The 23,597-nt window shown below is 37.7% G+C and overlaps 1 protein-coding gene and 1 long non-coding RNA gene across 21 annotated transcripts; one reads left to right on the top strand and one right to left on the bottom strand.

The window, feature by feature from the left end:
* Window positions 1–3,069: 3,069 nt before the first annotated feature.
* Window positions 3,070–5,464, bottom strand: LOC129208007 (uncharacterized). 2 transcript variants are annotated; one of them, XR_008577650.1, is made up of 2 exons: window positions 5,332–5,464; window positions 3,070–4,818 (listed from the first exon to the last, which is right to left on the bottom strand). It is a non-coding gene; the product is annotated as an uncharacterized LOC129208007 (long non-coding RNA). The 2 variants fall into 2 exon arrangements; XR_008577651.1 differs by having other exon boundaries at window positions 5,231–5,453.
* On the top strand, window positions 4,617–23,504 carry CFLAR (CASP8 and FADD like apoptosis regulator). 19 transcript variants are annotated; one of them, XM_054830014.1, is made up of 13 exons: window positions 4,617–4,813; window positions 5,464–5,552; window positions 8,096–8,241; window positions 9,549–9,621; window positions 11,195–11,626; window positions 12,468–12,573; window positions 13,501–13,636; window positions 13,811–13,908; window positions 14,990–15,041; window positions 15,790–15,839; window positions 17,005–17,083; window positions 20,896–21,409; window positions 22,360–23,504. In XM_054830014.1, the coding sequence occupies exons 5-13, from the start codon at window positions 11,331–11,333 to the stop codon at window positions 22,496–22,498; spliced, it is 1,470 nt and encodes a 489-aa protein (XP_054685989.1). In that variant the 5' UTR covers window positions 4,617–4,813; window positions 5,464–5,552; window positions 8,096–8,241; window positions 9,549–9,621; window positions 11,195–11,330; the 3' UTR covers window positions 22,499–23,504. The 19 variants fall into 19 exon arrangements, with proteins under 19 accessions (XP_054685989.1, XP_054685990.1, XP_054685988.1 ...); XM_054830015.1 differs by lacking the exon at window positions 9,549–9,621 and having other exon boundaries at window positions 4,617–4,778; XM_054830013.1 differs by lacking the exon at window positions 9,549–9,621.
* Window positions 23,505–23,597: the final 93 nt, after the last annotated feature.

Raw genomic sequence — 23,597 nt, 5'->3', positions numbered from 1 at the left:
AGCGCTAGGAATTAGAATTGTCTGAATATTATAGAATCAGAGAGTCATTTAAGTTGGAAAAGAACTTTTAAGATCATTGAGTCCAACATTAACCTAGCACTGCCAAATCCAACCACTAAACCACATTCCTAAGTGCCACATCTACATGTCTTAAATTGAGTGACTCAACTGATTCCCTGGGCAACCTGTTCCAGTGCTTGACAATCCTTTCTGTGAAGAAATTTTTCCAAATACTCAAATCTAAACCTCCCCTGCCGCAATTTGAGGCTCTTCCCTCTTGTTCTGTTACTTGGGAGAAGAAACCGACACTCACCTCGCTTGTAAATTTTGCTATGCCATTAGTAACATAAAATAAAGAGGATATACTATCTCATTTTTTTAATCCAGAGTATCTGTGTCACTTAAAAGCAAAATTAGACAAGTAAGAAACTGTAAATGCCACTAGACAGTTACATAGTGTACTTTCATGGTGAAGAAACTGGAAAGTTTAAGTAATCTTGTCAGAAGCTGCAGGTTTACAAAAACCTTGAAGGTCCTACCAGAACATGGCTTTTTTTTTTCATATATATACATTCACACACAACCTTTCTGAGTGACATTATAACAGAGCTTTATTTTTAGAGCAAATAAACATCATCTGTTATTGTGGGAGTACAGCTGTACTGTTCAGTGGAGTTTGTCATCTCTGTATGACATTGCTCAAGGCACTGTTCATAGGGCAAACATTTGTTTTACTAAACTTTTCTTGCCTAATTCTTTCTCCAACCTCACTATCCAGTTGCATCATTCCCTGAAAAGCAAATCAAGAACCTACTGTGTAAGGTCCATTGCAAAAAATATTTCTATATTGTCCCTTAGGCAGTCCCACACAGAATACACCTTTTCAAAGGCTGGTATTCACTACTTGTTCTCTATCTGGGTCCAAGACTAGACTTCTTAAGATAACTGAATTTTAGATGGTTGTTCAGAAAAACAATTAACAGAGCTAGCATTACATGCAGTATTGGTGAATCTTGCAGTTAAGGTATGTGCTTCTCACTTCAGCTGCTCTTTGTAATTTTAATTTGGTGTGCAGTACTGGCTGCTCCACCCCCTGCCCCAACTCTATTGCAGCTGTTAAAGAAGCATAAGCCTGAAAGAAAAAAAACTTTAAGCAGTAGTTGCTGTCCTATTTAGTTTCCTGTTGGGAAAGTTTGTTTCCATGTTCTTCTGTATGTATGCTTTTCATTGTTTTGGGGGTTTTTGTTTGTTTGTTCTACATCAAATGCTTCAGAGTCTGAGGTAAAGTTGCTGCAATGTCCTGTAGAATTAGTCTTTTTAAATGTTATAAGCCTGCCACTTCACTGATATAGCAGACAGTTCTGTTTAAAATAATGTATGAATATCTCTTCAGCTAATGTAAACAAAGCTCTTGATTTTTTTTTCAAGCAGTAGCAGATGAACACATTTAAAAGTTACTGTCATTGTATTTTCAGCATACATAACCTCAGTACATTGCTTCAGACCAAAAAATGTAAAATACATACAAATGTAGTTTGGCTGCTACATAAACTAATGCATTCCTTTTTCAAAACAGACCATTTTGTTTATCATGACTTTATGATGAAAGTTAAGACAATCAAAATCTTCTGTCTTCTAATTTCAGCCAGTTTCCAGAAAACTTACATGCAAGCAAGTAATCTCAATTTAATTGCCACAGATGCTCTACTTTAAAGATTTAAAAATTAAATTCATGCATAAGTGCTGTCTTGTATAGGGAAGATCATAAGAATCAGCCTTACCAACATTCTACATAAGCAAGTATATTGGGCATATTCACTGTTAGACTAGACTAGTTCAGGTAAAATTCATGAATTTATGAATTAAGGTGGTATCATTCAATGGTTTAATAGCCAGGTGGCAGCCACTGCCCTAAACAACTGCCTTAATTTATGATGAACATATTTTGCCAATATTGTGGAATACAGAAATGGCTCGTCATTATTATACATACAATAGTCAAAGATTTTTATTTTACGGGTATTATACTACTAATCCTGCCTGGGGATGGAGTATTTCCTGTGTATTAAAATAACAGTACCAAATCTGTCTTCACTGTAACCATAGCAATGGCTGTCCTTACGTTAAAACAGCCTTTCTACCAGCACAGGTATTACACAGTACAAAGAACAGGGTCACAAACAACAGTGGCACCTGCAGGTGAGGAGCATACATGATTGTAGTACCAGTCAAGAAGCTCTTTATCTTAAAATTCTGAAAAATAGAACTGATTATGCTCCAATTTCTGAAATGTAAGTGGAAATCCCATCTCCATCAGTCAAAGAGCTGTTTTTCCTCACCTGGAAAGATACTCATGATTTATCTATTGTTTTTGCTAATGCCACCTACAATATTTACATAATCAGCATAATCTTTCAAATTTGTATGTTACAGATAAATTAAAGCGGCTAAATCACTCCAATACAATAATGACTACATTGTAGTATAAACTGGATGTCTCTGAAATTCCTATTTCAGAGCGTAATAGAATAACTGTTCTCATGATGTGAGACAGTTGCAGTTTAAATAGCAGACTATGTGTTTGTGTTGTTAACCTGCCTTGAAATCTCTCCTGAAAAGCTTCCTACAAAAATCTTATTTGTTGAGCTCTCAAAATATGAGCTTCTATCCTGCAATTAGATCTTTGTCAGATCAGCATTTATTGGATAGACTTTTTACATCGATGCAAGTGTATTTTCTACATGCAGCTAATTGAAGTTAGGAGTGTTTGCTTCAAGGGGTTTTACAAGGAACATGCTCGGGACCCATGCTTGTCTTCCAATTAAGTTTACCGATTTCATCACAGGTATCAAAACATTCAGGGATTCATCCAAACTGTTTTACATGTATGACAGGGAACTGATTTTACAGATGCTCTATACATTCTCTATCCTCGGTTGCAGGCCAAATAGAAATCTGAAAATCTGAAATTCAGATAATCCTTTAACCATTGCTCCAATGGAGAAAATAGTCTCTTCCCTTGTGACTTAGCCTTTTTAAAATAATAGTAATAAAAGCAAAACCAACACATTACAAATGAAACCAGGGACACCATTTATATATACAGATAGAATGCACTCACCCTGATCATACTAAGTCTGATTTTGAAATATATAACATAAAAGACAAGTTCATAGTATTTTAGGAGGCATAAATCCTTAAAGATTTTTTTAAATAACTAGGAGAATCTAAAAAATTAGATAGATCAAACCTGTTATGAAAGCATATAAAGAGAACTATGTCCAAGCCAGAGATTTACATCCAAACCTCTCCAAATTGAAACATATAGTACCATCTCTTCTCAGTCACATCTAATCTTACTGGTATGCTCTATGTTGTATGTTTACACTGATTTACAGTTCCAGTTTACATAAGAACCTATCAATGAAGACAATGTAGTAGTTCAACTTCGAAATATGGGGGGGGGGGAAGAGAATGAAAAGAAACTTGCATACAACTCAAATGTTTCCTATAAAAATGTGGAAACTGTTCAGTAAGCATCTAAAAATTAGGTAAATTAAGGAAAAAGTGGAGCAAATAAACAAGAGAGTATATTGGTCACTTAAGTAAGTAAAGGCTGTGTTAAATTGGTAAATCGGTAAATCATTCATTCATTAAAAAAAAATCTTCTTTCATAAGCCTGGAGCCATACTATCTCCTTAAACCTCTTCTATTAGCCTGTACAAGTCTTTATGAGTTTGTATGGAATAGATCTAAGGAGAAAGTGAGCATATTGATTCACAGCAGGTAGCTGGTTTCCTTCTGAATCAGCACAAATCCAATGCTGTATCTTAGTAGCAGGGATACTGTGATACCCTTGAATGATTGATATTAAAGTGAGAGCCTGACCATACAATTTCAGTAAGAATCCAGATATTTTTTCATGACACAGAGCAGTTGCTTGGTATCTGACCAAATTCTAGTGTGGGTGATTATATTCTGCCTCTGTTTTCCCTGCAGTTCCAAAGACAGCGTGACTCTGCACAAGTGTGCTATCCCAGAGTACTGTGCTTCCACTGGTATATTTTTAGCAGCACAAAAAATGACTGTTTTGTAAATGCTTTGAAATCCATTGAGCTGGGAGTTATACGTGATGTATCTAATTTCACCACATATTGAAGTGGCTTTTGCCTATTTCAGCAAATAAAACAGCCTAGGATTTTAGATTTAAGGCCTTTAAGAGAGCAGCTACAACAATAGCACCTCAGAGTAAGTTGCTTCATGTAAGTTGCTGATTTATACCAAGGGTATCACAAGACCCAGTTTACAGGGACAAGGCATTACTTAAAATTTACTGAAGACTGTAAAACAATGGGAAGCATACAACTCTCACACACCTGTACAATATTATCCTCACTATAAACAAACTCAGAATGATAGAGCAAGACATGAACCAAGGGCTTCTGCCAAAACATATGCCCACACTTACCCAAGTCTGCAATTCTCACTGATAAGCAGTCTGTTATCACTGAATGACTACTGGGACTAATACAAAGCTGTTTTGTCTGCCTCGTACCAACAGGGGTATAAAAAGCATAGTCCCATAAACGTCTATACACACACTGAACTCAAGACAATCCTACTGCCACCCCCTTCTCCTCACTGCGCTGACAACACCCCCGCTAATCGGAAGCCATTTTATGTGTAGCCGACACTCAAAGGCGCCGGCGGGAGTTTGCGCGCGGGAGGAGTCGTCCCTTCCGCCACGGCTTCGCCGCCATCTTGTGGGACCGGGGCAGGTTTGTTTGCGCAGCGCTGAGTTTCATCTCCTGAGGTAGACTGTAAAGCAAAACGAAAAGCATAATTCTTCTCTTGCCTTGCCCCAAAATACTTAATGGCTGGGCTCACGATAAAATCGTAAATGTTAGCGAACGTAGCTCGGTAGATGTATAATGATGGTAAGGCGGTTAAAGCCAGTTCCCTCCTCCCTCGGGAGATCTCTGCCTTGAGCAGTGTCGCTATCTAGGCGCAGAGGCAGCTCTGGTCTTTAATAGTCATAGGAGGTACGAGCGGAAAGTGCTCTGCGTGTCTTAGAATGTGAAAGAGAAAGAAGCGATAGTCTAAACCACACCCGCTGCCGGGGAGGTTGTTGCTAGGCCCGTACCGCCCCGTCCTCCTTCCCACTCCCAGTGCCGGACTTGGCCCCGCTGCTGTAGATGAGACCTCCCCGGCGCGTTTGGGTGCGTTATACCTTTCCCTCTTCTTTCCCCCTATCTTGCGTCTTCAGTATAGACGCCCCACACACCGTGCTCCGCGATTAGGCCCTCCCTCCTGTCTAGGCGCCGTGCTCACCGGGGAGCAGGCTGAGCCGAGCGCGGAGTGCCCGAGCGCCCGGCGCAAGTGGGGCCTCAGCTCGACTTTGCTGTTGAGGAGAAGCGAAACCCGATGCTGCCCATCCGCCTGATACATTTTTTTCTCTTGCAGAGCGGAGTTTCCTCTCGCTTTATTTTCCAAGGGTGACTTAAAATGACGTAGTTAGAAAGTTGCGTGGAAATCTGCATAAACTCCCTACGGTAAAACCCGTCTTAGTTTGTGGTGGGATTTTTGGTTGGTCGGTTGAGGTGGTTTTCATTAGGAGGACTGGGGTGTTAAACTAGTGCATCTCTAAATGGAAATTAACGTGGTCACTACCAGTTTACACGGAGAACAAACGATTTAAGCCTAATACAGTAATGAGAACTATGGAAGTAACTGTGGGATATCCCTGTTTTCCCTAAGTATGTCATACCAAATCCTTTCTTTTATAGGGAAATGTTAAAGTTGTGAGGCATGCTCCAAACAATTCAACTCTTTGAAAAATACCAGACGATACAGACTCAAAATGCAGTTACCTTTGTGTAGTTTCACCACCTGTACTGCTTCAAACAAAGCAGAGCGGAGGAAGCACAAAATGCAGCTAGTGCCTCCTGCAGCAAAGTAACCTCCTACTCTCTCCCTCTAGCGTAGGGGCTTCCACATGAGCTCATCTTGTGAAACAATGATCATTTTCCAAATCTGAACTACACCCACTGATGTTACATCCTGTTTTTGCTGCTGCAGAGATGGTTGCGAAACGTTCAAGAAACAAATGCTGTCAGAAATGACAGACTCTAATTGTAGACCATGTTTAGAGTGTAAAAAGTTTCCTTGCTTCTATGAAAGACCTTCCTTCTTAATATGAGGCCTGGTATATTGATTTATCATTAATCTTTGCCTTGATAGTCACATTGGTATTTATATTGTGCAGCGTTTGTGTTGCAATCATGGGAACAAGGGTTTCATGCATGGTATTAAACAGCAAAGAGTGGAATTGCTTGAGTCTTGTGCACACATACCAGTCTCCACTTGTTAATGCCAGCAGGGAGTTACCGAAACCTTGTGTGTGAAGTTTTAGTATGTTGTTATTTCCTGCTCCTTGGTGGAGAAAATAATTAAAAAAAAATCATCTGTCCCTGATTTTGATTGTATTCTTTATGGACTGTGGCCAGTGTGAAATAGTTAAAAAATAGGAGTATAATTAACTTTAGCTTCATAGAATCTAAAGAACATACAGATATTTTTCTGCCTGTTTTAGTGTGGAATGGAAATGATTTGCATCTGAGGAGTAAATATGCTTGATAATATTCTTAGATGTTTACCTTAAAAAATTTCTTCTTGTGAACCTTGTTTACAGTGTAATACCCAGGGTCAAAAGTCAGTGCAGATTTAGACATATATGCCTGTGACAAAGGTGGTTTCCTGTGTAGTCTGTGAGAAATTCATCAGCTTTGAAATCTTACACTTTGTTCAGGAAAGTCTGAAAGTTGATTAAACCCAGAAATTTGTATTTAAGTGCACTTTGGTATTATCTACTTGAGGTGTGTTTTCTCTCAGACCTCTTTTGGGGACAAAAGGACAGATGAGTCACCCTAGAATCAGTAATTTTCTTTCCAGAGACCCTAAGACTATTTCCCAGAAGAGCCCTTCCTCTGTGAAAATTTGGGGTGATAGTGAACTAAAATAGCGAGACTTACAGAAGACTCTCCCCTCACCAGTTATTTCCCTCAGCGTGCCAGGGGTTTTCCTGGTTCTTTGAATACAGGAGAAAAAGAGATTCTTCTTGTTCTGTGTGTAGGCCTGCCCCTTTCACTCACTCTGACCCTGATGTTACAAACATGATCTTGCAGCAGCCTTTTATCTGGCAGTGGTGGTGGCTGTCATGTTAGACTTCAGCTATTTGGAATGATTCCGGATGTCTTATAAATTGGGAATGTAAATGAGAATGTGTACTCTAGGTTTTTCTTTTTTCAACCATCTTCCTGTTCCATAAACTTTGCATTGAAATCTTTACTCAATACATGAAACATTGAAGAGGAAAGTCTTGAGTGTTTTCTTACAGCAATATTGGTAAATTACACATGCACATGAACACACAAACTGTGAGGCAGCTTTATCTCTGATGACTATGAACTTTTTTATTTCCTCTTGAGACAAGCTGTTTTTCCTCTCCTTTTTGTAAAGACTACATTCAATAGCTCTTCTCGTTGCAGGGCCCAGGTAACCTAAATTCAGAGCCAGGCTGCTGGGTTTTACATTGTCATTGCTCTTCTTTTCTTTAATTGTTGCAGCTGTGCTAACTTTATCTGTGATGTTTGCAGAAGTGGTCATATCAGTTGGAAGGGTAAAGCATGATGCCCTTCACCTCTCATGGTGAGGTGGATCTGCCTCAGATGTATGCAGATGGAATGTTTTGGGCTTGCCCCAGCAGTGTGACATTCCTATTATCAAAATATGGTGACATGGTTTTTGGATGCAAAGTTATAAGCTGGTTTAGTTTATACTAAGCACTTACTTCATGTTGCTTGTTCCTCATTGTTACTCATTCCCCACTCAGAACCCTGGGGGAATGAATGTTATTGACAAATCACTATGCGCTCAGTTGTTTTTCCTTTTACGTGGAGCATCATTCCTGGTTCACTGGACCAGTGAAATCATACACATGAATGCATGATCCTAGGTAATTTTTCCTTGTTTTGCCCCACAAAAATTAGAAAGTAGTCTCCAGCAGTAATTTGTGACGTTGATATTTGTCCAACAGAAAATGAGCTGATGTAATCAACTTTGTCTCTGGACTGTCATTGGAAAATACTGGATGGAAACCAATGTGTGCTTGATCTGGATCAGTGATTTGGCAATGGTCAAATGCCAATCTTCCAATGTTCTTGTGGACAGATTTGCATACAGGTAAAAGTGTTTTGGCACTGGAAGTACTGATCAGCATTTTTTTATAATAAACATGCGATTCCTTTTATATAAAGGAAGTTCACAAAAATAAATAATTCATATGTGGGTTTTTAAGGCAGATTATTTTTAAGATAACATATAAATAGTAATTTTGCATGTCTGAAATTTTAATTCTGTAGGAAATTCCTCCCTATCACACACACATGCATACCTCTTTTTTAACTAGTTTTAGAAGATTGGATAAAAATCAACTAGTGGTGGGTTGTTTTTTTTTTAAAAAAGTTTATATGAGATTTTGGGAAATGGCCAAAAGTTGTTAAATTCCCATCTCCCTTTAGAGTGAGTCATAAGTACAACTTCATAATTACAAGTTCCTCAAGTTCTTTTGAAAGTCCCAGCTGTATGTACCTGGGAGATGCTTTCTTATGAGTGTTTTGTGCCTCCCCCTTCCTGACTGCATTATGTCATGAAAACAGTCTTTCTGTTGAATTCTCACAAATGTTTGATGCTAGATTGAAAATAACTATGCTTTTCCTGTGATAGAAAACTGTACAAAACACATTCCAGTGCATCAGGGGTTTCTCTGCTTATCAGAGGCCTGAAAATTTTCCCACCCTGCCCTTCCACCCCAGCTGTACAAGTGATAGCATTGTAGGTCCATGTGTGAAATAGAACAGGTTCAAAAGTACAAACATTTTGTCTACCTAGTTTGGTTTTGTTGGAAATAAAACTTTTCAGCTTGCTATATTAAAAATACTGTGGACCTGAGTATTTGAAAAGGGCAGTTTCTACTGATGTTTCATTAGTGTTTTCTGAGGTTTTTTGCTGTTTGCGCTGTTTACAGTAGGGTTAAATGTTATCGTACTTCTTAGAGCAAACAATGCATTTAATTCTCTGAAGCTCCTAAATGGTATGATGTGATGAGGGAAAACACTGTGTTTGTGCCTGTCCCTTTTGGGTTCTGAAAAACAGAACTGTATCGGAGGGGATAGGTGTTGCTTTTTTCCTGGTTGTGTGCCGTAACAGGAGTACTATAATTGTGCATTTTCTCTGGATATTTAGCACAGTCTGTGTAGAATGCATATAGGAGACTGCAATGGGCTAAGCAGGACATCTGCAGCCTTGTTACTGTCAGCTGCAGTGGAATGCTCTGTGTTTCTGAAAATGAGCCGAAGTGGCCTCAGTGCCATTTTGAGGACTATGTTGCATATACATTAGATCTTATTTACACTGTGGTATGGAAGCGCAGGAGTACTTAAGCTGAGTAATGCTTTGGTCTTCTAATGTGGTAGATTTATATTTTACAGCTTGTCTGTGTTCCTCTTCCTCATGTGCCCCTTTGGTTTTGCTTCTCAAGGTGGGACATTGAGGTCATAGCAGGTAATTGTGTTATAATCCCCTAGTGATTCAGAAATGCTATCAGCAAGATTGAGTGCACCTTTTTTTTCTTTTTTCTTTTTTTTTTCTTTTTTTTTTTTTAATACTTATGACTTGCTATTGTGACTGTTGGCAACAGCATTGGAGGAGAAAGCCACTGCAGTTTTTGACGGCATAGAAAATACATCTCACTGGGATAGATGTAAATAAAGGAGACTTTGCCCTAGGAACTTGAATTTGATAGGCTCTTTTAGTGGGCAGCAGAACCCAGTCCATGGGTTTAATCAAATCCAACTCTTACTCCCTTTCCGAGATAAGTCAGATGGATGTATAGAGTTATTTTTCATGTAAACAGCAGCTCGTAGATGAGTTTATCTCATGTCCTCAATGCATGGACACAATATGTGACATTCTTGACTGTGATTTCCAGAATGTGTAACAAAAGGCTGAAAACGCTTTAAAAAATGTTATCCATGTGCTGGTATCTTTCAGTGTATTAGACTTTGAAGTAGAATTGGCTTTTGCTTTTCAGAATGGTTTAAACAAAACTATGCACTGTGGTGACTGAACTCATTCTAAGGGCTAAGATTTGTCTTCAGGTTGCTCATTTCACCTTTTTCCCTGTAGGTAATGGGGATCAGAGAAGGTTAGATAGAATTTCCGTAGTTGGTGGCAGCGGAAATTTGAGCATAGCACCCTACTTATTTTGTTAATCACAAGGGTGGGCTTTTTTCTAGGTTTGAATTTTTTTCAGTTTTCAGTATGGTGAAACATGAATGTCACATGAAGAAAAAGGCAGTCTGTGGCTTATCTATACCTTCAGAGTTAACTAATTTACATACTTAAGGTTGGAATTTTTTCTTTGTGTGGTTGTTCTTCTGAGCATGGAGGGTGTGTGTGTGGATTCCTTAAAACCCCAGTAACTCATTCAGAATGGAATAATTTTAAATTATGCTAATAAGTAAGAAAATTCACACATGCCTGAATTTATATATAATTGATATTTTTAAATATTACATATTGTGAATATTTCCTTTATTTTGACTTCATTTAAGGCAAAGTGCATGCCTGATAATAGCAGTGGTTTTATATGTGGGGGTTTTTAATTCTTCTGTCTACAGTGTGTGGTTACACTACCTTTACCTCCCAAAACTCTTCCTGAAAAATGCCTTGAGACTTTCAGGGGAGAAAAGGTGGTGGTGAGCAGTGGGGTTGAGGGTTGCTGGGAAGAGGTCAGAGTTTTAGATTTAAATTGCTGTAGAACTTAACTGTTATTTCCAGAAACACTTGAAATATCACTCATCAGCAAGCTGATGACTTGTTTCACTTCCTATGGAATTTACAGACTTGTGTTAAGGTAATTTTACTTTAAAAAGAACTTCATTTTTTTCTGATTAGTATGATCTACCAAGTACTTTTTGTTCTGTAATGAACAGCTGGGAGAACCCCTTGAGAACAGGAGGTCTGTGTAGACTATGTTGGTGTTTTAGTTGTAAGTGAAATGGGAGATAGGAGAGTTAACTGTGAACTTGTGCAGCAGATCACTGACTTAGTACCTTTTAATTCTCTCCCACAGAACTGCTTATGTAAAAATGCATCTAGTTAAGACTGAACACCAGAGAAGTGCTATGGCAGATATGGGCTTTGTGTTGTGTTGGCTTCCTGTTTAAAAAACAGTAGGCTGGCAATTTTAAAGGGACAGTGACAAAGTGATGACCAGGTGCCAAGTGCCAGCTGTCCTTATTCACCAGATTGAACAAGAATTGGATAAAGAAGAAGAAGAGATGATGGTTTTCCTATGCCGAGATCTTGCTCCTGACTTGGCCACTGTCAACCTTAGAGAGCTCTTGTTGGCTTTGAATGAGAGGGAAAAATTGTCTTTTCTTGGCTTGTCTGAGCTGTTGTACAGAGTTAAGAGGTTTGACTTGCTGAGGAGGATCTTGAAGACTGAGAAAGCAACAGTGGAAGCTAACCTTGCCAGGAGTTTCAGACTTGTCCCTGATTACAGGTAATATAGCTATTTCAGATTAAAAGGCTACTCTATTTTGATTTTTGTTCAAAATGTGTGAGGGCTGTTTGGGGTTTTTTTGTGAGTTTGTTTTTTGTTTCTTTTTTAAATATGTTCTGAAGGTAAAAGCAGAAAAGGGCATTGTATCTAGAGTTACAGTGAAAAGAATATGTTTAGTCCCTAAAATAAGCCCTAGTAGCTTCTTACAAGTGATGGCATTAGAAGCATCTACCTTTAAGGAGTTCATATATGTTAATCAATAAAACCAGTTATGTTTGTACAGTTCTAGATTAGCAGATAGAAATTATACTTAGAGGAACATTATTAGTTAGAGATACTTTCTTTTCTAGTTTGCTTTGGGCACGTAGCCTTGTGGTATAGCTTTTCTCAGGGGACCTGTCTCTTACTACTTTTTACTCTGTAGTTTTAAGATGCTTAAAATAAGAAGTTCAAGTTATTTTCTTTGAGAGACATCAGAAAGAAGTATATGTACTCATAAGGAAGATTTTTCTGTGTTAACTTCTCATTGAAATAAACCCCCTGTAACTACTAGGTAAAAAAGATGTTTTCTGTTGTCCCATTGTGTTACTTCATCTCTATTGAAATATTAAGGAGACTTCTGTTTTCCTAGTAGTGGCTATTACACAGTCAGTCTGAGTGATGCAGGTGCTGATGAGCCAGGGTAGGTATTTTGTAATTGAATCTTGGAGCACGCTAGGCTTTTTTCTTGTTAATTGGGAGTGGTACATTAAGACTGGAACATGGGAGAAGTGGGGTAGTTGGGCAGAGGTGGGATCTTGCTAAAAGGTAATCCTTTAGAAATGTCTCAACTTTATTTCAGGGTGCTAATGGTAGAGATTAATGAGAATCTGGAAAAAGAAGAAGTGAAGTCTCTTGTTTTTCTACTCAGAGATTACGTACCTCGTATGAAAATGGCAAAAGATAAGGTAATGTCTTTCTGCTGGTCTCCTCTGGAGCAATGAGAGATTAATGTAAAAAGGGAAGCAGCTAGACAGAGGAGGGGAGGCAGTACTGCAAGGGGTAGTGAGGCAGGAGTAGACAGAAGTCAGGAAGTGGAGAAGGACTAGTGGCCTCTGTATCGTGTTTGGTTTATAATTCAGGGAAAGAACTATAAGCAACAGTAAGAGGGAACAGTGAAGACTTGCTGGGTGAATGGTGTTAGCATGAACCTCACACGCAGAAGGCATTAAAAAAAAAAATCTTTCTTCAGTATTACTGATCTGAAAGTTCATATATGAAGGATCTCAAACCACTAATCATATGAAATGTATCTTGAACTAAAAGGTCACTTTTTACGTTTGTGCTCGTTTCACTTACAAAAGAAGTGCTTTATTTCAATTACGTCTTTCTGTGTACGTTTGCATTCTGCATATTTGTTTTAAATGCTGTGAGAAAGCAGAGGTTCATTAGAGACTGTTCAGAAAACTTGACTGCTGTGCATGGAAAACTGAAGATTTATGTCTTCCGTTGAGGTTTTGGGTTTTTTCTCTCTTGAACCAAAGAAGGAGAGAGGCCCTGCAAATTCCCCAAAGCTTTTCTTACCTCTTGCTTTGTGGAATGTGAGGTGACATTCCAAGTGGCTGGCTTTGTAGCAGCAAGGAAATGCAAAACTTTCCTCAAAAATTTGATTCGTTTTTAAGAATATTACTTCCTAGTTTCCATTACTTCTGTGTTAATACTAAGAATTCTTATGTCTTACAGATAATTTTCTTAGTGTTTCAGAAGGTAATGTCCCTAGTTGTTGAACATACAACCTTTATGACCTCCACACATTATTTTCTGGGTTGCTTTGTTACTTACCAATAGAGAACAAATTACTGATATGACAGTTTGGTTTTCTGTTGCTATTCTAGAGTTTTCTTGCTCTTGTGATTGACCTGGAGAAACTAAATTTGGTGGCTCCTAATCAGCTGGATTTGGTAGAAAATTGTTTTAAAAATATTCACAGGATAGACCTGATTAGGAAGATTCAGAAGTACAAACATGAAGGTAAGATGCTATTTTTGCACTGGTTACTCTTGATAGCAAGTATCAGACGTGCTCTTACTGAAGATAAAATTATGAGTTACAAGTCAGAGCATTTGCATGCTTCATGGATTTAGGCTTTTAAAACAGTTGATATATCACGATGTATTTCTCTGTGTGTTTCTGTTAAATTTTCAGCTTTAATGTCCTCCGTTCATTCTCAGCCATTATATGTAAATGCACTTCAGGCATCTCTCCCTAATCTCAGTCTGATTGATCGTCCTTATAATTCAGGGGTAAGTATACAATAAATCAGGCAGATCCTTTATTTCTAAATATTGCCAGACATTGAAAGAGGATTAATCTTTGCAGAGCCTAAGGAATGAGAGATTGCTAGTAACTAAAATATTACTTGCTTTACTTCTGTTATTCCTGTTATTTGCTGTATTTAGGGTCTGATTTAAATCTTCTGACTGAGAAAGATCCCCTTTAAAGAACTTCTGTGAAATTTTTCTTATTAGTTGGGCATATAAAATCTGTATCTTGAAAGTTTTTTCTACTACTCTGGGGAGTGAAGAGTTTTGCTTTGACTGTTCTTTACAAAACATGTTATTCTTCCTCGTACTTCTGGACTTTGCAGGGAAAGTAGCTTTTTAATTTTGGAGGCTGAAGGTTATGACTTTTTAAGGAGAGCTTTTCAGAATTTTTTTTGTGTGTTTTAATCTCATTTTAACAAAGATATCTCAGTATGTCAAGCCATCAAATCCTATTGCATGCAATATTCTTTATATTTGGCTTAGGTCTTATATTGTAGTAGCATGACCCTAATTAAAATCTTTAGCCTTGCTAAATGAATTTGATGAGATCATTTCTGTCATCTATTCAGTAGATATGTATGTGTAAAACTGAAGACACCAGTGATGCAATTTATCTTTATTAACAAAGTCACAACAGCTTTTTTTTCCAGACTACTAATGGGAAAGAGTTTGCATTGACTTTCCATATTAGGATAATTTTGTTATAATTTCCATTCTAATTCAGTGAGAGTTCCTCCCTGCTGCTCTATAGGAAACAAAATTCACATCTTCAGAGGGGTTTTTTGTTTGTTTTACTATTTTAGGAATTAAGCTTTTCTTTGCTGTTCATGGCAAACTAGTAATTTTTTCTGAGGAGGAAGAGTTTGGGGTTTTTTTGTTTGTGGTTTTGGTAGGGTTTCTTTTATTTGTTACTTTGTAATGCTAATTAGCTGATAGATGTGGATCTAAAATATGTAATCCTTTTATTGAGGAAGAAAAATACTATTATGTTACATTTTGGAACACGTGATTATTAATTCTTGAAGACAGAAGGGGAAATATACCTTTTTCTTCATTTTAGATCCAGAATGTGAACAAAGAAAAAACACAAAATGGACAAGGTCTTATTCTGGGTAAGAGCATTTTATGTGAGTTTTGATAATCTAAAAAAGCCAAATGATGCATTTCATTGTATCAAAAGGACTGTTGTTTGATAGTTGTGTTTATGGCTAATCCAGTTGATATCACCAGGAGCAGAGAGTATTTGCTACTTCTGAAAACTGAGCCTTTCCTTTTGTTTGCTCTTGTACTTGCTTTGCTTGTGCTGCCTGATCTGAAAACTTTATTGAAATTGTTTCAGGCTTCCACTGTCACAACTTTTTAACAGAATAAATAGTTTATTAATAAAATCATGGAAAAGGTTGTCTAGCCAGCTCTGGAGGCCTGTGTAGTGCAGCTGTGTCCATTAAGTCTTGAGTAGGAAGTTTTTGTGTCAGTTCAGTGGTGGACTCTCCACCAGGCCGGCCAGGAGGTTGTCCAGTGAGTACCAGGTTCTTACCATCTGTGTTGTGTTTTTTCTGGAAACCCAAAATACCTCTCAAATACAGTGATTTTTAGAAGACTATTTGGCTGAATTCTTTCAGTGTAGGAGAGATTGTTTGTTTGTTTATTTCAGTCACAAGCAATGTAGAATGCAATCCAAATAACATTTCAGAGGTGAAAAATTTTGATTTTTTTTTTTTAACTTCAGTAGCATACATAGAAACTAAGAGGTCCAGATGAGGAGAAACTTAGCTGAACTAGACAGGTTTCTCTTTCATTGAATTTGGTGTCAAAGAAATGTCACTGGTACCTACATACTTCTGTACATTTTAACTGCAGCAGAACCAGTCCACATGTCCATTCAGGAATCAGGACCAGTGTCACATAAGGTATGTGCTTTTATGCATGTATGCACATAAATATAATAACTTTTGCAGGTATTTACCTTAGTTTTCTTTGTGTTTCATGTTGAGATTTCCTTTAATAGCATGCAAACAGAAGGATCTGTACATCCATATCTTCCTCAGCCATAAACGGGTTCTATGAATTGCTTTTGCAGAATATATTTTTAATATAAAATGGAAGCAGCAGTGTACAAAATGCACATACATATGATGTGCACACAGAACTCATATATTTATTAGTGGAGGTTAAGTCAAAATCTGTTGGAAGTCAGACCTCTTGCCATCTGCATGGGAAATGGCAAAGCTTCTTTGCCTGTAGTAAATTTTGTTCTTTATTCTCTCCCTGCCCCTTGCTCTCCAGGTAGAAGAGAGACAGCTTTGGGTATTAATGATAAGAATGGACTACTGCTATTTTCACTAGCTCTCCTGTAGGCCAGGAACCAGAGAGTTACCTGTAGCAAATTGATTGTAATCTTTTTAAAGGGGAGAGGAATTGTGATAGTGTCATTACGGATTATTTAGGAACAAAGAGGTTGTTCCACTATATGAGGAAATAAATATTGTTCTGATGAGCAGTGCCTGCTTGCATACCTGAAGAACACAAAAGTTCTCTGCGTTTGTTGTGTTGGCAATATGAAGCTTATAGCTCCTAACATCTCAATAGCAATTACACTTAAGGAAATTAATTTGGAAGTACTATAGAAGGATCATTGCTGTCATAGTTCAGGTCTTTAAAAAGCCCCTCCACCCCATACAGGTTTGGGGGGGTGTTGTTTGGGTTTGGTTATTTTTGATTGTTTGTTTTACATTTGAAGATCGGTCCAGAGTTAAGGTTCAGTCTCAAACTTGCTTCTCTAATTTCTGGTACAGTCTTAGTTTTTGTTTAAGATTGCATAAATCGAGGACACAAAAATTAAGCCTGTACTGAAACTAGGGAAAAAAAATCATTAGTCCATGTCTCATGATTTTTTTTTTGTTGTTGTGTAGATAAGACATATTACATTCCAGTAGATAAACTTCTGCTAGCTACTATATGGGAAAACAACAGAACGTAATTGAATAGATCTGAGGTTAAATTTGAGAAAAGAATTGTGTCTGTAAGTTGAGAGTGTGACATATTAACTTAGTGTTTGTTCTTCGCATTCCTCAGGTGTTTGATGATCAGTACAGAATGCAAAGTCAACCTTTAGGAATATGCCTGATAATAGACTGTATTGGTAATGACACAGGTAAGTGTCTGGAATTTGGAGTTCCTTATCTTGTTACTCTCAGATAATTAGAACAATTTAATATAAAGAATGTGATCTACATTTATCAGCCACACTAGGGTAATGTTGTCCTAGTCAGCTAGTCTATCAATTCTACTAAGTTTTCTAATGCAGAGTTGGAAGGCCCAACCTGAGGTTAAAGCCAACTGTCCTAACTATTGCAAACAATGTTTGTTTGGTTTTTGGCGCAAAATCTCTGAATGAAAGAACTTACAAGGAGATAGGCTGAATTTTGGGAGTGAGAAAAAGGATGTTCAGAGACCAACAGAATAGTTAAGCTACAGTCATACAGCAGGTTATTGGTAGAGATGGTAAAGATAGTGTTTTCGATCATTCAGCAAAACCAAAACTGTTGCAGATTGGAAGCGTAATCATATCGGACACCACAGATTTTGAATAGCTAAAGGCACGTGGTCCTTTATTAATAATGCACCTAGGCTTCTGTTACATCTTGCACAGTTTAACTGAAACCATCACCATAGCTTTATAGGGAAAGGAATTTTTCTTTCTTCCCTCTTGGTTTAGTTAAAAAAAAAAAAAATTTGCATGTAGAATTCAAGGTAGTCAGTGCCACGGTTAAAATGTGGGGTTTTCCTGATTGCTTTTGTAGAATCAAAAAATCAGATTCTTGCATAAGCAAAAAAAAGAAACCCACTCTAATCATTGGAACACATGAGGCTAAAAATAAAAATGATGAGAGTAGTTGCAATCAGTTCTGTAATAGGCTAGGACATGTAGGGGAAGAAGAGGATTTGTAAGCGTGTCTTTTTTCTTTCTCAACTAATGGTCCACCAGAGGGACCAACTTAGAATTGTTGATATAGTTGTTAAAGAGCAGTGGATGCAGAGCACAGGCGCAGAAAGTAAAATTTTGATGTTTGCTTGACAATAGTATTTTAGGTAAATGATACAGAATAAGACACTTAGTTTGCTATGAGGGTAACAGGAACTAGAACTGATTCACAGTCCTGCCATACATGGAGAAGAGGGACAAGGACGGCACTTAACTTAGTTACATGCAACTGGGAAGCATCCTTGGGATTTGATTTTGGTCTGTCCTACCAAGTTATCAATGTCCTCTGGCCAAAGAAAAAAAAAAAACAACCAAGGATGCAATTACTGGATGTAGAAACTAAATTGTTCAAGCTAAAGCATTTCTTTGCTTCTGCTAAAAAAAAAAAAACAAACCCACAAAACACACAACAAACTGACTTTACCCCAAGAGGAAAATAAAACAAAGACAGCCTGCCAAGGACTGAAAGACTGGGTGGGGGGCGACTCTTGCGATCAAACATTCTGCTTTGTCCTCTCTCCTGTTGCCTGCTTCTTTACTTTCCTGTTCTCTCTTTCATGGTAGTTTTAAAGAACAAACGACATTTTTGATGCAAGAAACTTACTATGCAGTCTTAATCTGGAAGGTAGCGTGATAGTCTGCTCCAGTAACAAAATAGTTACTGATTTCTTGGAGTTCTGTTTCTTAAAAGTAAATGCAAAAAGGATTACTAGAGAAATTTCAGTGTGGAGAGCTAGAGAAAACATGAGGTATGAAAATAGCCTTGTTTACAAAAAAAACCCTCTTTAAATTTTTTTGTCTTTAATGGGATATGAGCATGTGCTGACCTGATTTATTGAACAAGAGTGTTTTACTATGCCAGGTCTGAGGTTTTTAAATGAAACAGTAAATACAAAAGCAGGTAAGGCATGTACACTGGAGAAAACAGAAAGTAAAGAAGGAAGTGCGATGTCAGTTCAGTCACAGAAACATAAATTGAGATCTACTCTTCCTTAGAAGACACAGATCTTTTGCACAGGCAATATACTGTGCACGTAGTAATTTGTCATAGTAATTGCTACTTAATAGAAAGATGTGCACAAAATGAAAAAAAAATCAATGCATATGCTCTTCATGAGCTCACATGGTTATTTCAGTACTGGTTACATGTTTAGCATCTGGCATGTCAGATACACATGCAAATCATGGCTCTGCTGCTACTGTGCCAAAACCACCCAAAGCAAGTCTTAGTGTGCCTCAGTCTTCATGCATGTCTGCATTGGATGCAGAAGCAATTAAATCATGTGTGTATGTCTTAGACATTTAATGTCACCAATGCGTCATCAGCATTTTAATATGATAGGAAGCAAGACTTCCACTGAAACATTACGGTGCTAGTGAGATTCAGGAGAGGCAGGACATACAGCAACATAGCTTAAAAGAATTTGTTAGAAAGGCATTCGCTACTCTCTAGAGTTATTGTGCCACACTGCTTCTGAAGTCTGAAAATACCAAAGAAAGAGAAGAGGGCAGGGAGAACATTTGGAATTGTATCTGTGGCATGCATTAGAGTCTGTAGCTATCCCAAGATTTAATCTGAGGAAGCTGAACCAGTAATAGATACTGTAGGATCAAGGATTACAACAACTGAAAATGCCCAGTGTAAACAATATGAATTCATTAGATGCTAATGAAATTCAAACTGAAATGCACCTTGTTGTTTTGTAAATAGCTGCTTTTGACTTTTCCATTTGGAAGCCAATTTTTATCCTTAGGCTGTAAACAATCAAGGGGAGAAAAGGGTAATTTTTATGTAGAGTGGAAATGCTCAAAAGTCAGTTGAGGTTTGTTGGGAGATGTTTACTGTTGAAGAAACAGATAGTTTCTGATCGCAGGTTGCAGCATGTAATGCTGTGTTTTGTCTTGCCTTAAAGTAAAATTGCTGTATCCAAAGCTTACCGTGTATGATTTCTGATTCATTGTTAAACTAAAGTCAGCTCTAAGTTTGTTGGGTTTAATTTTTTTTAATTGTGACACTTAGAGTGTGTACATGGTCTAAGGTGATGCCAAGTTTTGTATCTTTGTGTGTATTTGTACATGCTAGCAAGATAAGTAAATTATAGGGAAAGCACTCGTTGCTCTCTCGTTTTGTTTGTGCTACTGCCCTCTAATGGGTGAAGTGGTGCTAAACGGTATTAATACTGAATCTCCCACCTGAATTTTGAGAGCATGTTTTGTTGCCTAAAGTAGAGGGGGTTTTCCTTTCTATTTCCAAATAAAAAAGTCTGGAAAATTGTTGAATTATTTTACAAAATTTAGTCAAGCCAACAGAACCGGCATTAAACTATAGTTCCTGTTTATCACCTCGCTATAGTTCAGAGTTTGTATCTACCCTGTATTTTGCTGAGGAAAGTTAGAACTTCTGTTCCCTCTTTTCACTATGGGCTTTTTGAGGAGAACAGTGTGGTAGTACAAACTCTTGCTCTGCTGCCAGTTCCCTCTGAAATAGCCTCTGCTAATTAGGGATTGTTAAACTTTTGAAATCAAGGAAAAGTCTAGCTTCCTGTGTCTGTAAGGCATTTTACGTAAACATGGCACTTGATATTTCCTGTCGTATCACAAACTGTGCATGGTCAATGTATATGTGGTTTATACTAAAGATATGATACTACAGGTGTGAGTCATAGTAGTGGCTTGTGGTTCTCTGAACACATGAATACCTGTGGGTTTAACCACCATGTAAATGAAAGCATGCAAGTGTCTGGAATTTGCCAAATAATAGTGTCTTTGCTGTCATGAAGTACATAACACATTAAAGACAACATGCATATAGCACTCTATGTAATGTATTGTGATCAACATCAAGTAGTCCTGATTTTTTAATTATTGTGATGAAATAAATATCTTATTTCCAATAGTGAAATACTGTAAATACTATAATTCAAGATAGTTGAGATTGAGCCTTGATGTGCTGTGATTTAATTACATCTTGCTTATTTCAGATATGTTGGAAGAGACCTTCAGAGGCTTAGGCTATGACGTTCATTGTCACAGATATTTAAATATGAACACCATGAATCAAACATTGCGTGAAGTTGCAAGGTTGCAGAAGCACAGAAATTGTGACAGCTTTATTTGCATATTGGTCAGCCGTGGAAGTCCTCAGAGCATCTTCTGTACAGACCATACCTCTTCTGGATTCCCTTTGGAACAAATAAAGAAATACTTTACAGCAGACTCATGTCCTGAACTCCTAGGAAAACCGAAGCTTTTTTTTATTCAGAGCTACATTGTGCCAGAAAATGAGCAAGAATGTACTAGTATGTTGGAAGTAGATGGGAATGATGAGAGAATAATTTCTAATGCAAAAATCCCTTGGAAAGTCACCATTCCCCAAGTAGCAGACATCTTTTGGAGTCAGTGCAAGGTGGATGTGTCTGCACTAGAAAAATCTCCAAGTTCCTCTTCATATTATCTGTGTTGTCTGGCTGAGCTACTCCGCAATCCTCATAAAAGGTAAATAAAAAAAAAGGGGAAAAAATAACCCTTTTCCTGTGACAGCCTGCTGTCGTAGAGAAAGAGAAACTTTAAGTTTCATCCCATCTGGTCCTGAAAAGTATCTTCATGCTGTGTCATAGGTTAAAAAACAAGTATACCAGATGCTGGAATGATGGCACAGAAAGGTAGCCTAAAGTAGGAGTGAAGTTTCTGATTCTGGAGAGTGAAATTAAAGTGTGTTATGGCACTGGAGCTTGCAGAGTGAGAAGTGAAGAACCTGTCCTGGGTAACATATGTCAATGCTTTAGGCAGGATTGGAAGTTTTCCTTCACCAAGATAACAAGGTACACACCAGACTTCTGTCAAATTGAGGATTGCCTTTTATCGTTAAGAAGGGTTCTGCCTGCAAATTAAAAAAGTCAGTGCCTAAGTTTGGGGAAAAGGCAGTTGAGAGGAACAGATTTTGTCCTTTCTTTAGATCTAATTAACCCTTTGCTCAGGTAGCCACTGGATTGCCAATTTGTAATCTTGAATTTAAACTATCAGAAAACTTTGGTCTATCTAAAGAGATTATCTAAAGGAATCTGACCAAAAATCAGATATATTTGGATATATAACTTATCAACAAAGCTTTTCTTTGTACAATTGATCTACCAGGGGAGCTAGCAACTGTTTTTCAAGGTAGTTGCAGAGTTCACATTGTAGTACCTTCTTACAAACCCTAAAACATTGTAATGAAATCACAGATCATCATGTCAGCATAACCAATATCACAAAAGTGATTTGGGTTATAACAGATTGTCTGAAAAATGCACATTCAGCCTTGGGTTTTAGAGATGTAACCTCTGTAATAAAGACTTAAATTTGAAACTTTCTCCTTGCTGAGTCTAAAGTTGTCCTCTCCTGTGGATTCTTAACTGTATCTTGCTTCATTCTCTAATAGAAAGCTTTTACTTTTGTTGCTGCAGGAAACTGTCTATATTAGATATCCATACGGAACTGAACAGAAAAGTCTATGAATGGAATAAGACCACCGACCCAAGGCAACAATACTCACTTCTGCTCCAGCACACACTGAGGAAGAAACTTTTTTTTTCTCCCACTTAACTGCTATTGGAAAGGACATGTCTGAAGTGGCTAATGAGAAGCACTTACCATGATCCAGACAGCTTCATGCATACTTTATGCATTGTTACTGCATGTATAGCTACAGTGCCTATTGCTTCAAACCCAGGGATTTAGAAGCATTTTGGTGTGTTAAGACACTAGATTTTATATTTTAATACAGAAGACTCTGAAACCTTAAATGAGAATGGCAGCTATCGTATAGCACTGCAACAGATCTTACAACCAAGTACAAAAGGTAAACAGGGTGGAAAGAGCTCTGAACTGTATAGCTGTTGGGTTTTCCAGGGTTTCGTGGTTTTATTGTTTCATTGGTTGTTTTTTAGCATACTTGTTAGCAGTGCACTGATCTAGGTTCTTCTGTTGATGCTTAAAAGAAATACAAGCCAGTGAAAACCACTGAAATTCACTGGATACTTTCCCCAACACCTAATAATGGAAAATATGTCAGGAAAAAATGCCTAGCCAGCAGTGCCAGTTCTTCATTAACAACTTCTGGCTTGCGTGCCTCCACAGACTGTAGCAAAACAGACACAGCAGAGAGATGGTGTTTTAAATAATTTGGATTCCCTCTGCCTGCTGCATTAGAGGTTGTGCTTCACCCAGAACCCTGTGTTGTCAGTACTGTCCACTGCACACAAGGGCTATATGTTAATAAATGAGTGTCTGCCATGTTCTGGGCTGTGTTTTCTGCTGATGCAAAAATGCATCTACATGCGGTAGTGCTTTACAGTAATCTACCACACAGTTAAAAAAACGTGGGATTTTGGCAGGTGCTTTGTGGAAGCTGAAACATGATTCACACTTGTTGCAGCAGACATAGTTGTAAAAGTATACTTTATCATATTTGAACCTAAATGTCGTGTAGCAGCCACTGGCTTTTAAGACTGGATTAAACTAAACACCCTACCTTTACTGCTTTTGCTTATGAAAAAGAAAGTCTTAATTGATTAATTTTTTTTCAAGTTTTCCTTGTTCTTCTGAAAAAGACATGAGTGAAAATTGTCCTAAATACAGTAATCTTCCTCCAGTGGAGCAGATGCCTAACGTGAAGATTTCAGTTAACCTGCTTGTTGTATAA

Source organism: Grus americana, chromosome 6 (genome assembly GCF_028858705.1).
Source record: "Grus americana isolate bGruAme1 chromosome 6, bGruAme1.mat, whole genome shotgun sequence".
NCBI classification, from domain to species: Eukaryota; Metazoa; Chordata; class Aves; order Gruiformes; family Gruidae; genus Grus; species Grus americana.
Note: the sequence above shows the minus strand (reverse complement) of the source record. Positions and strands in the feature narration are given on the sequence as shown.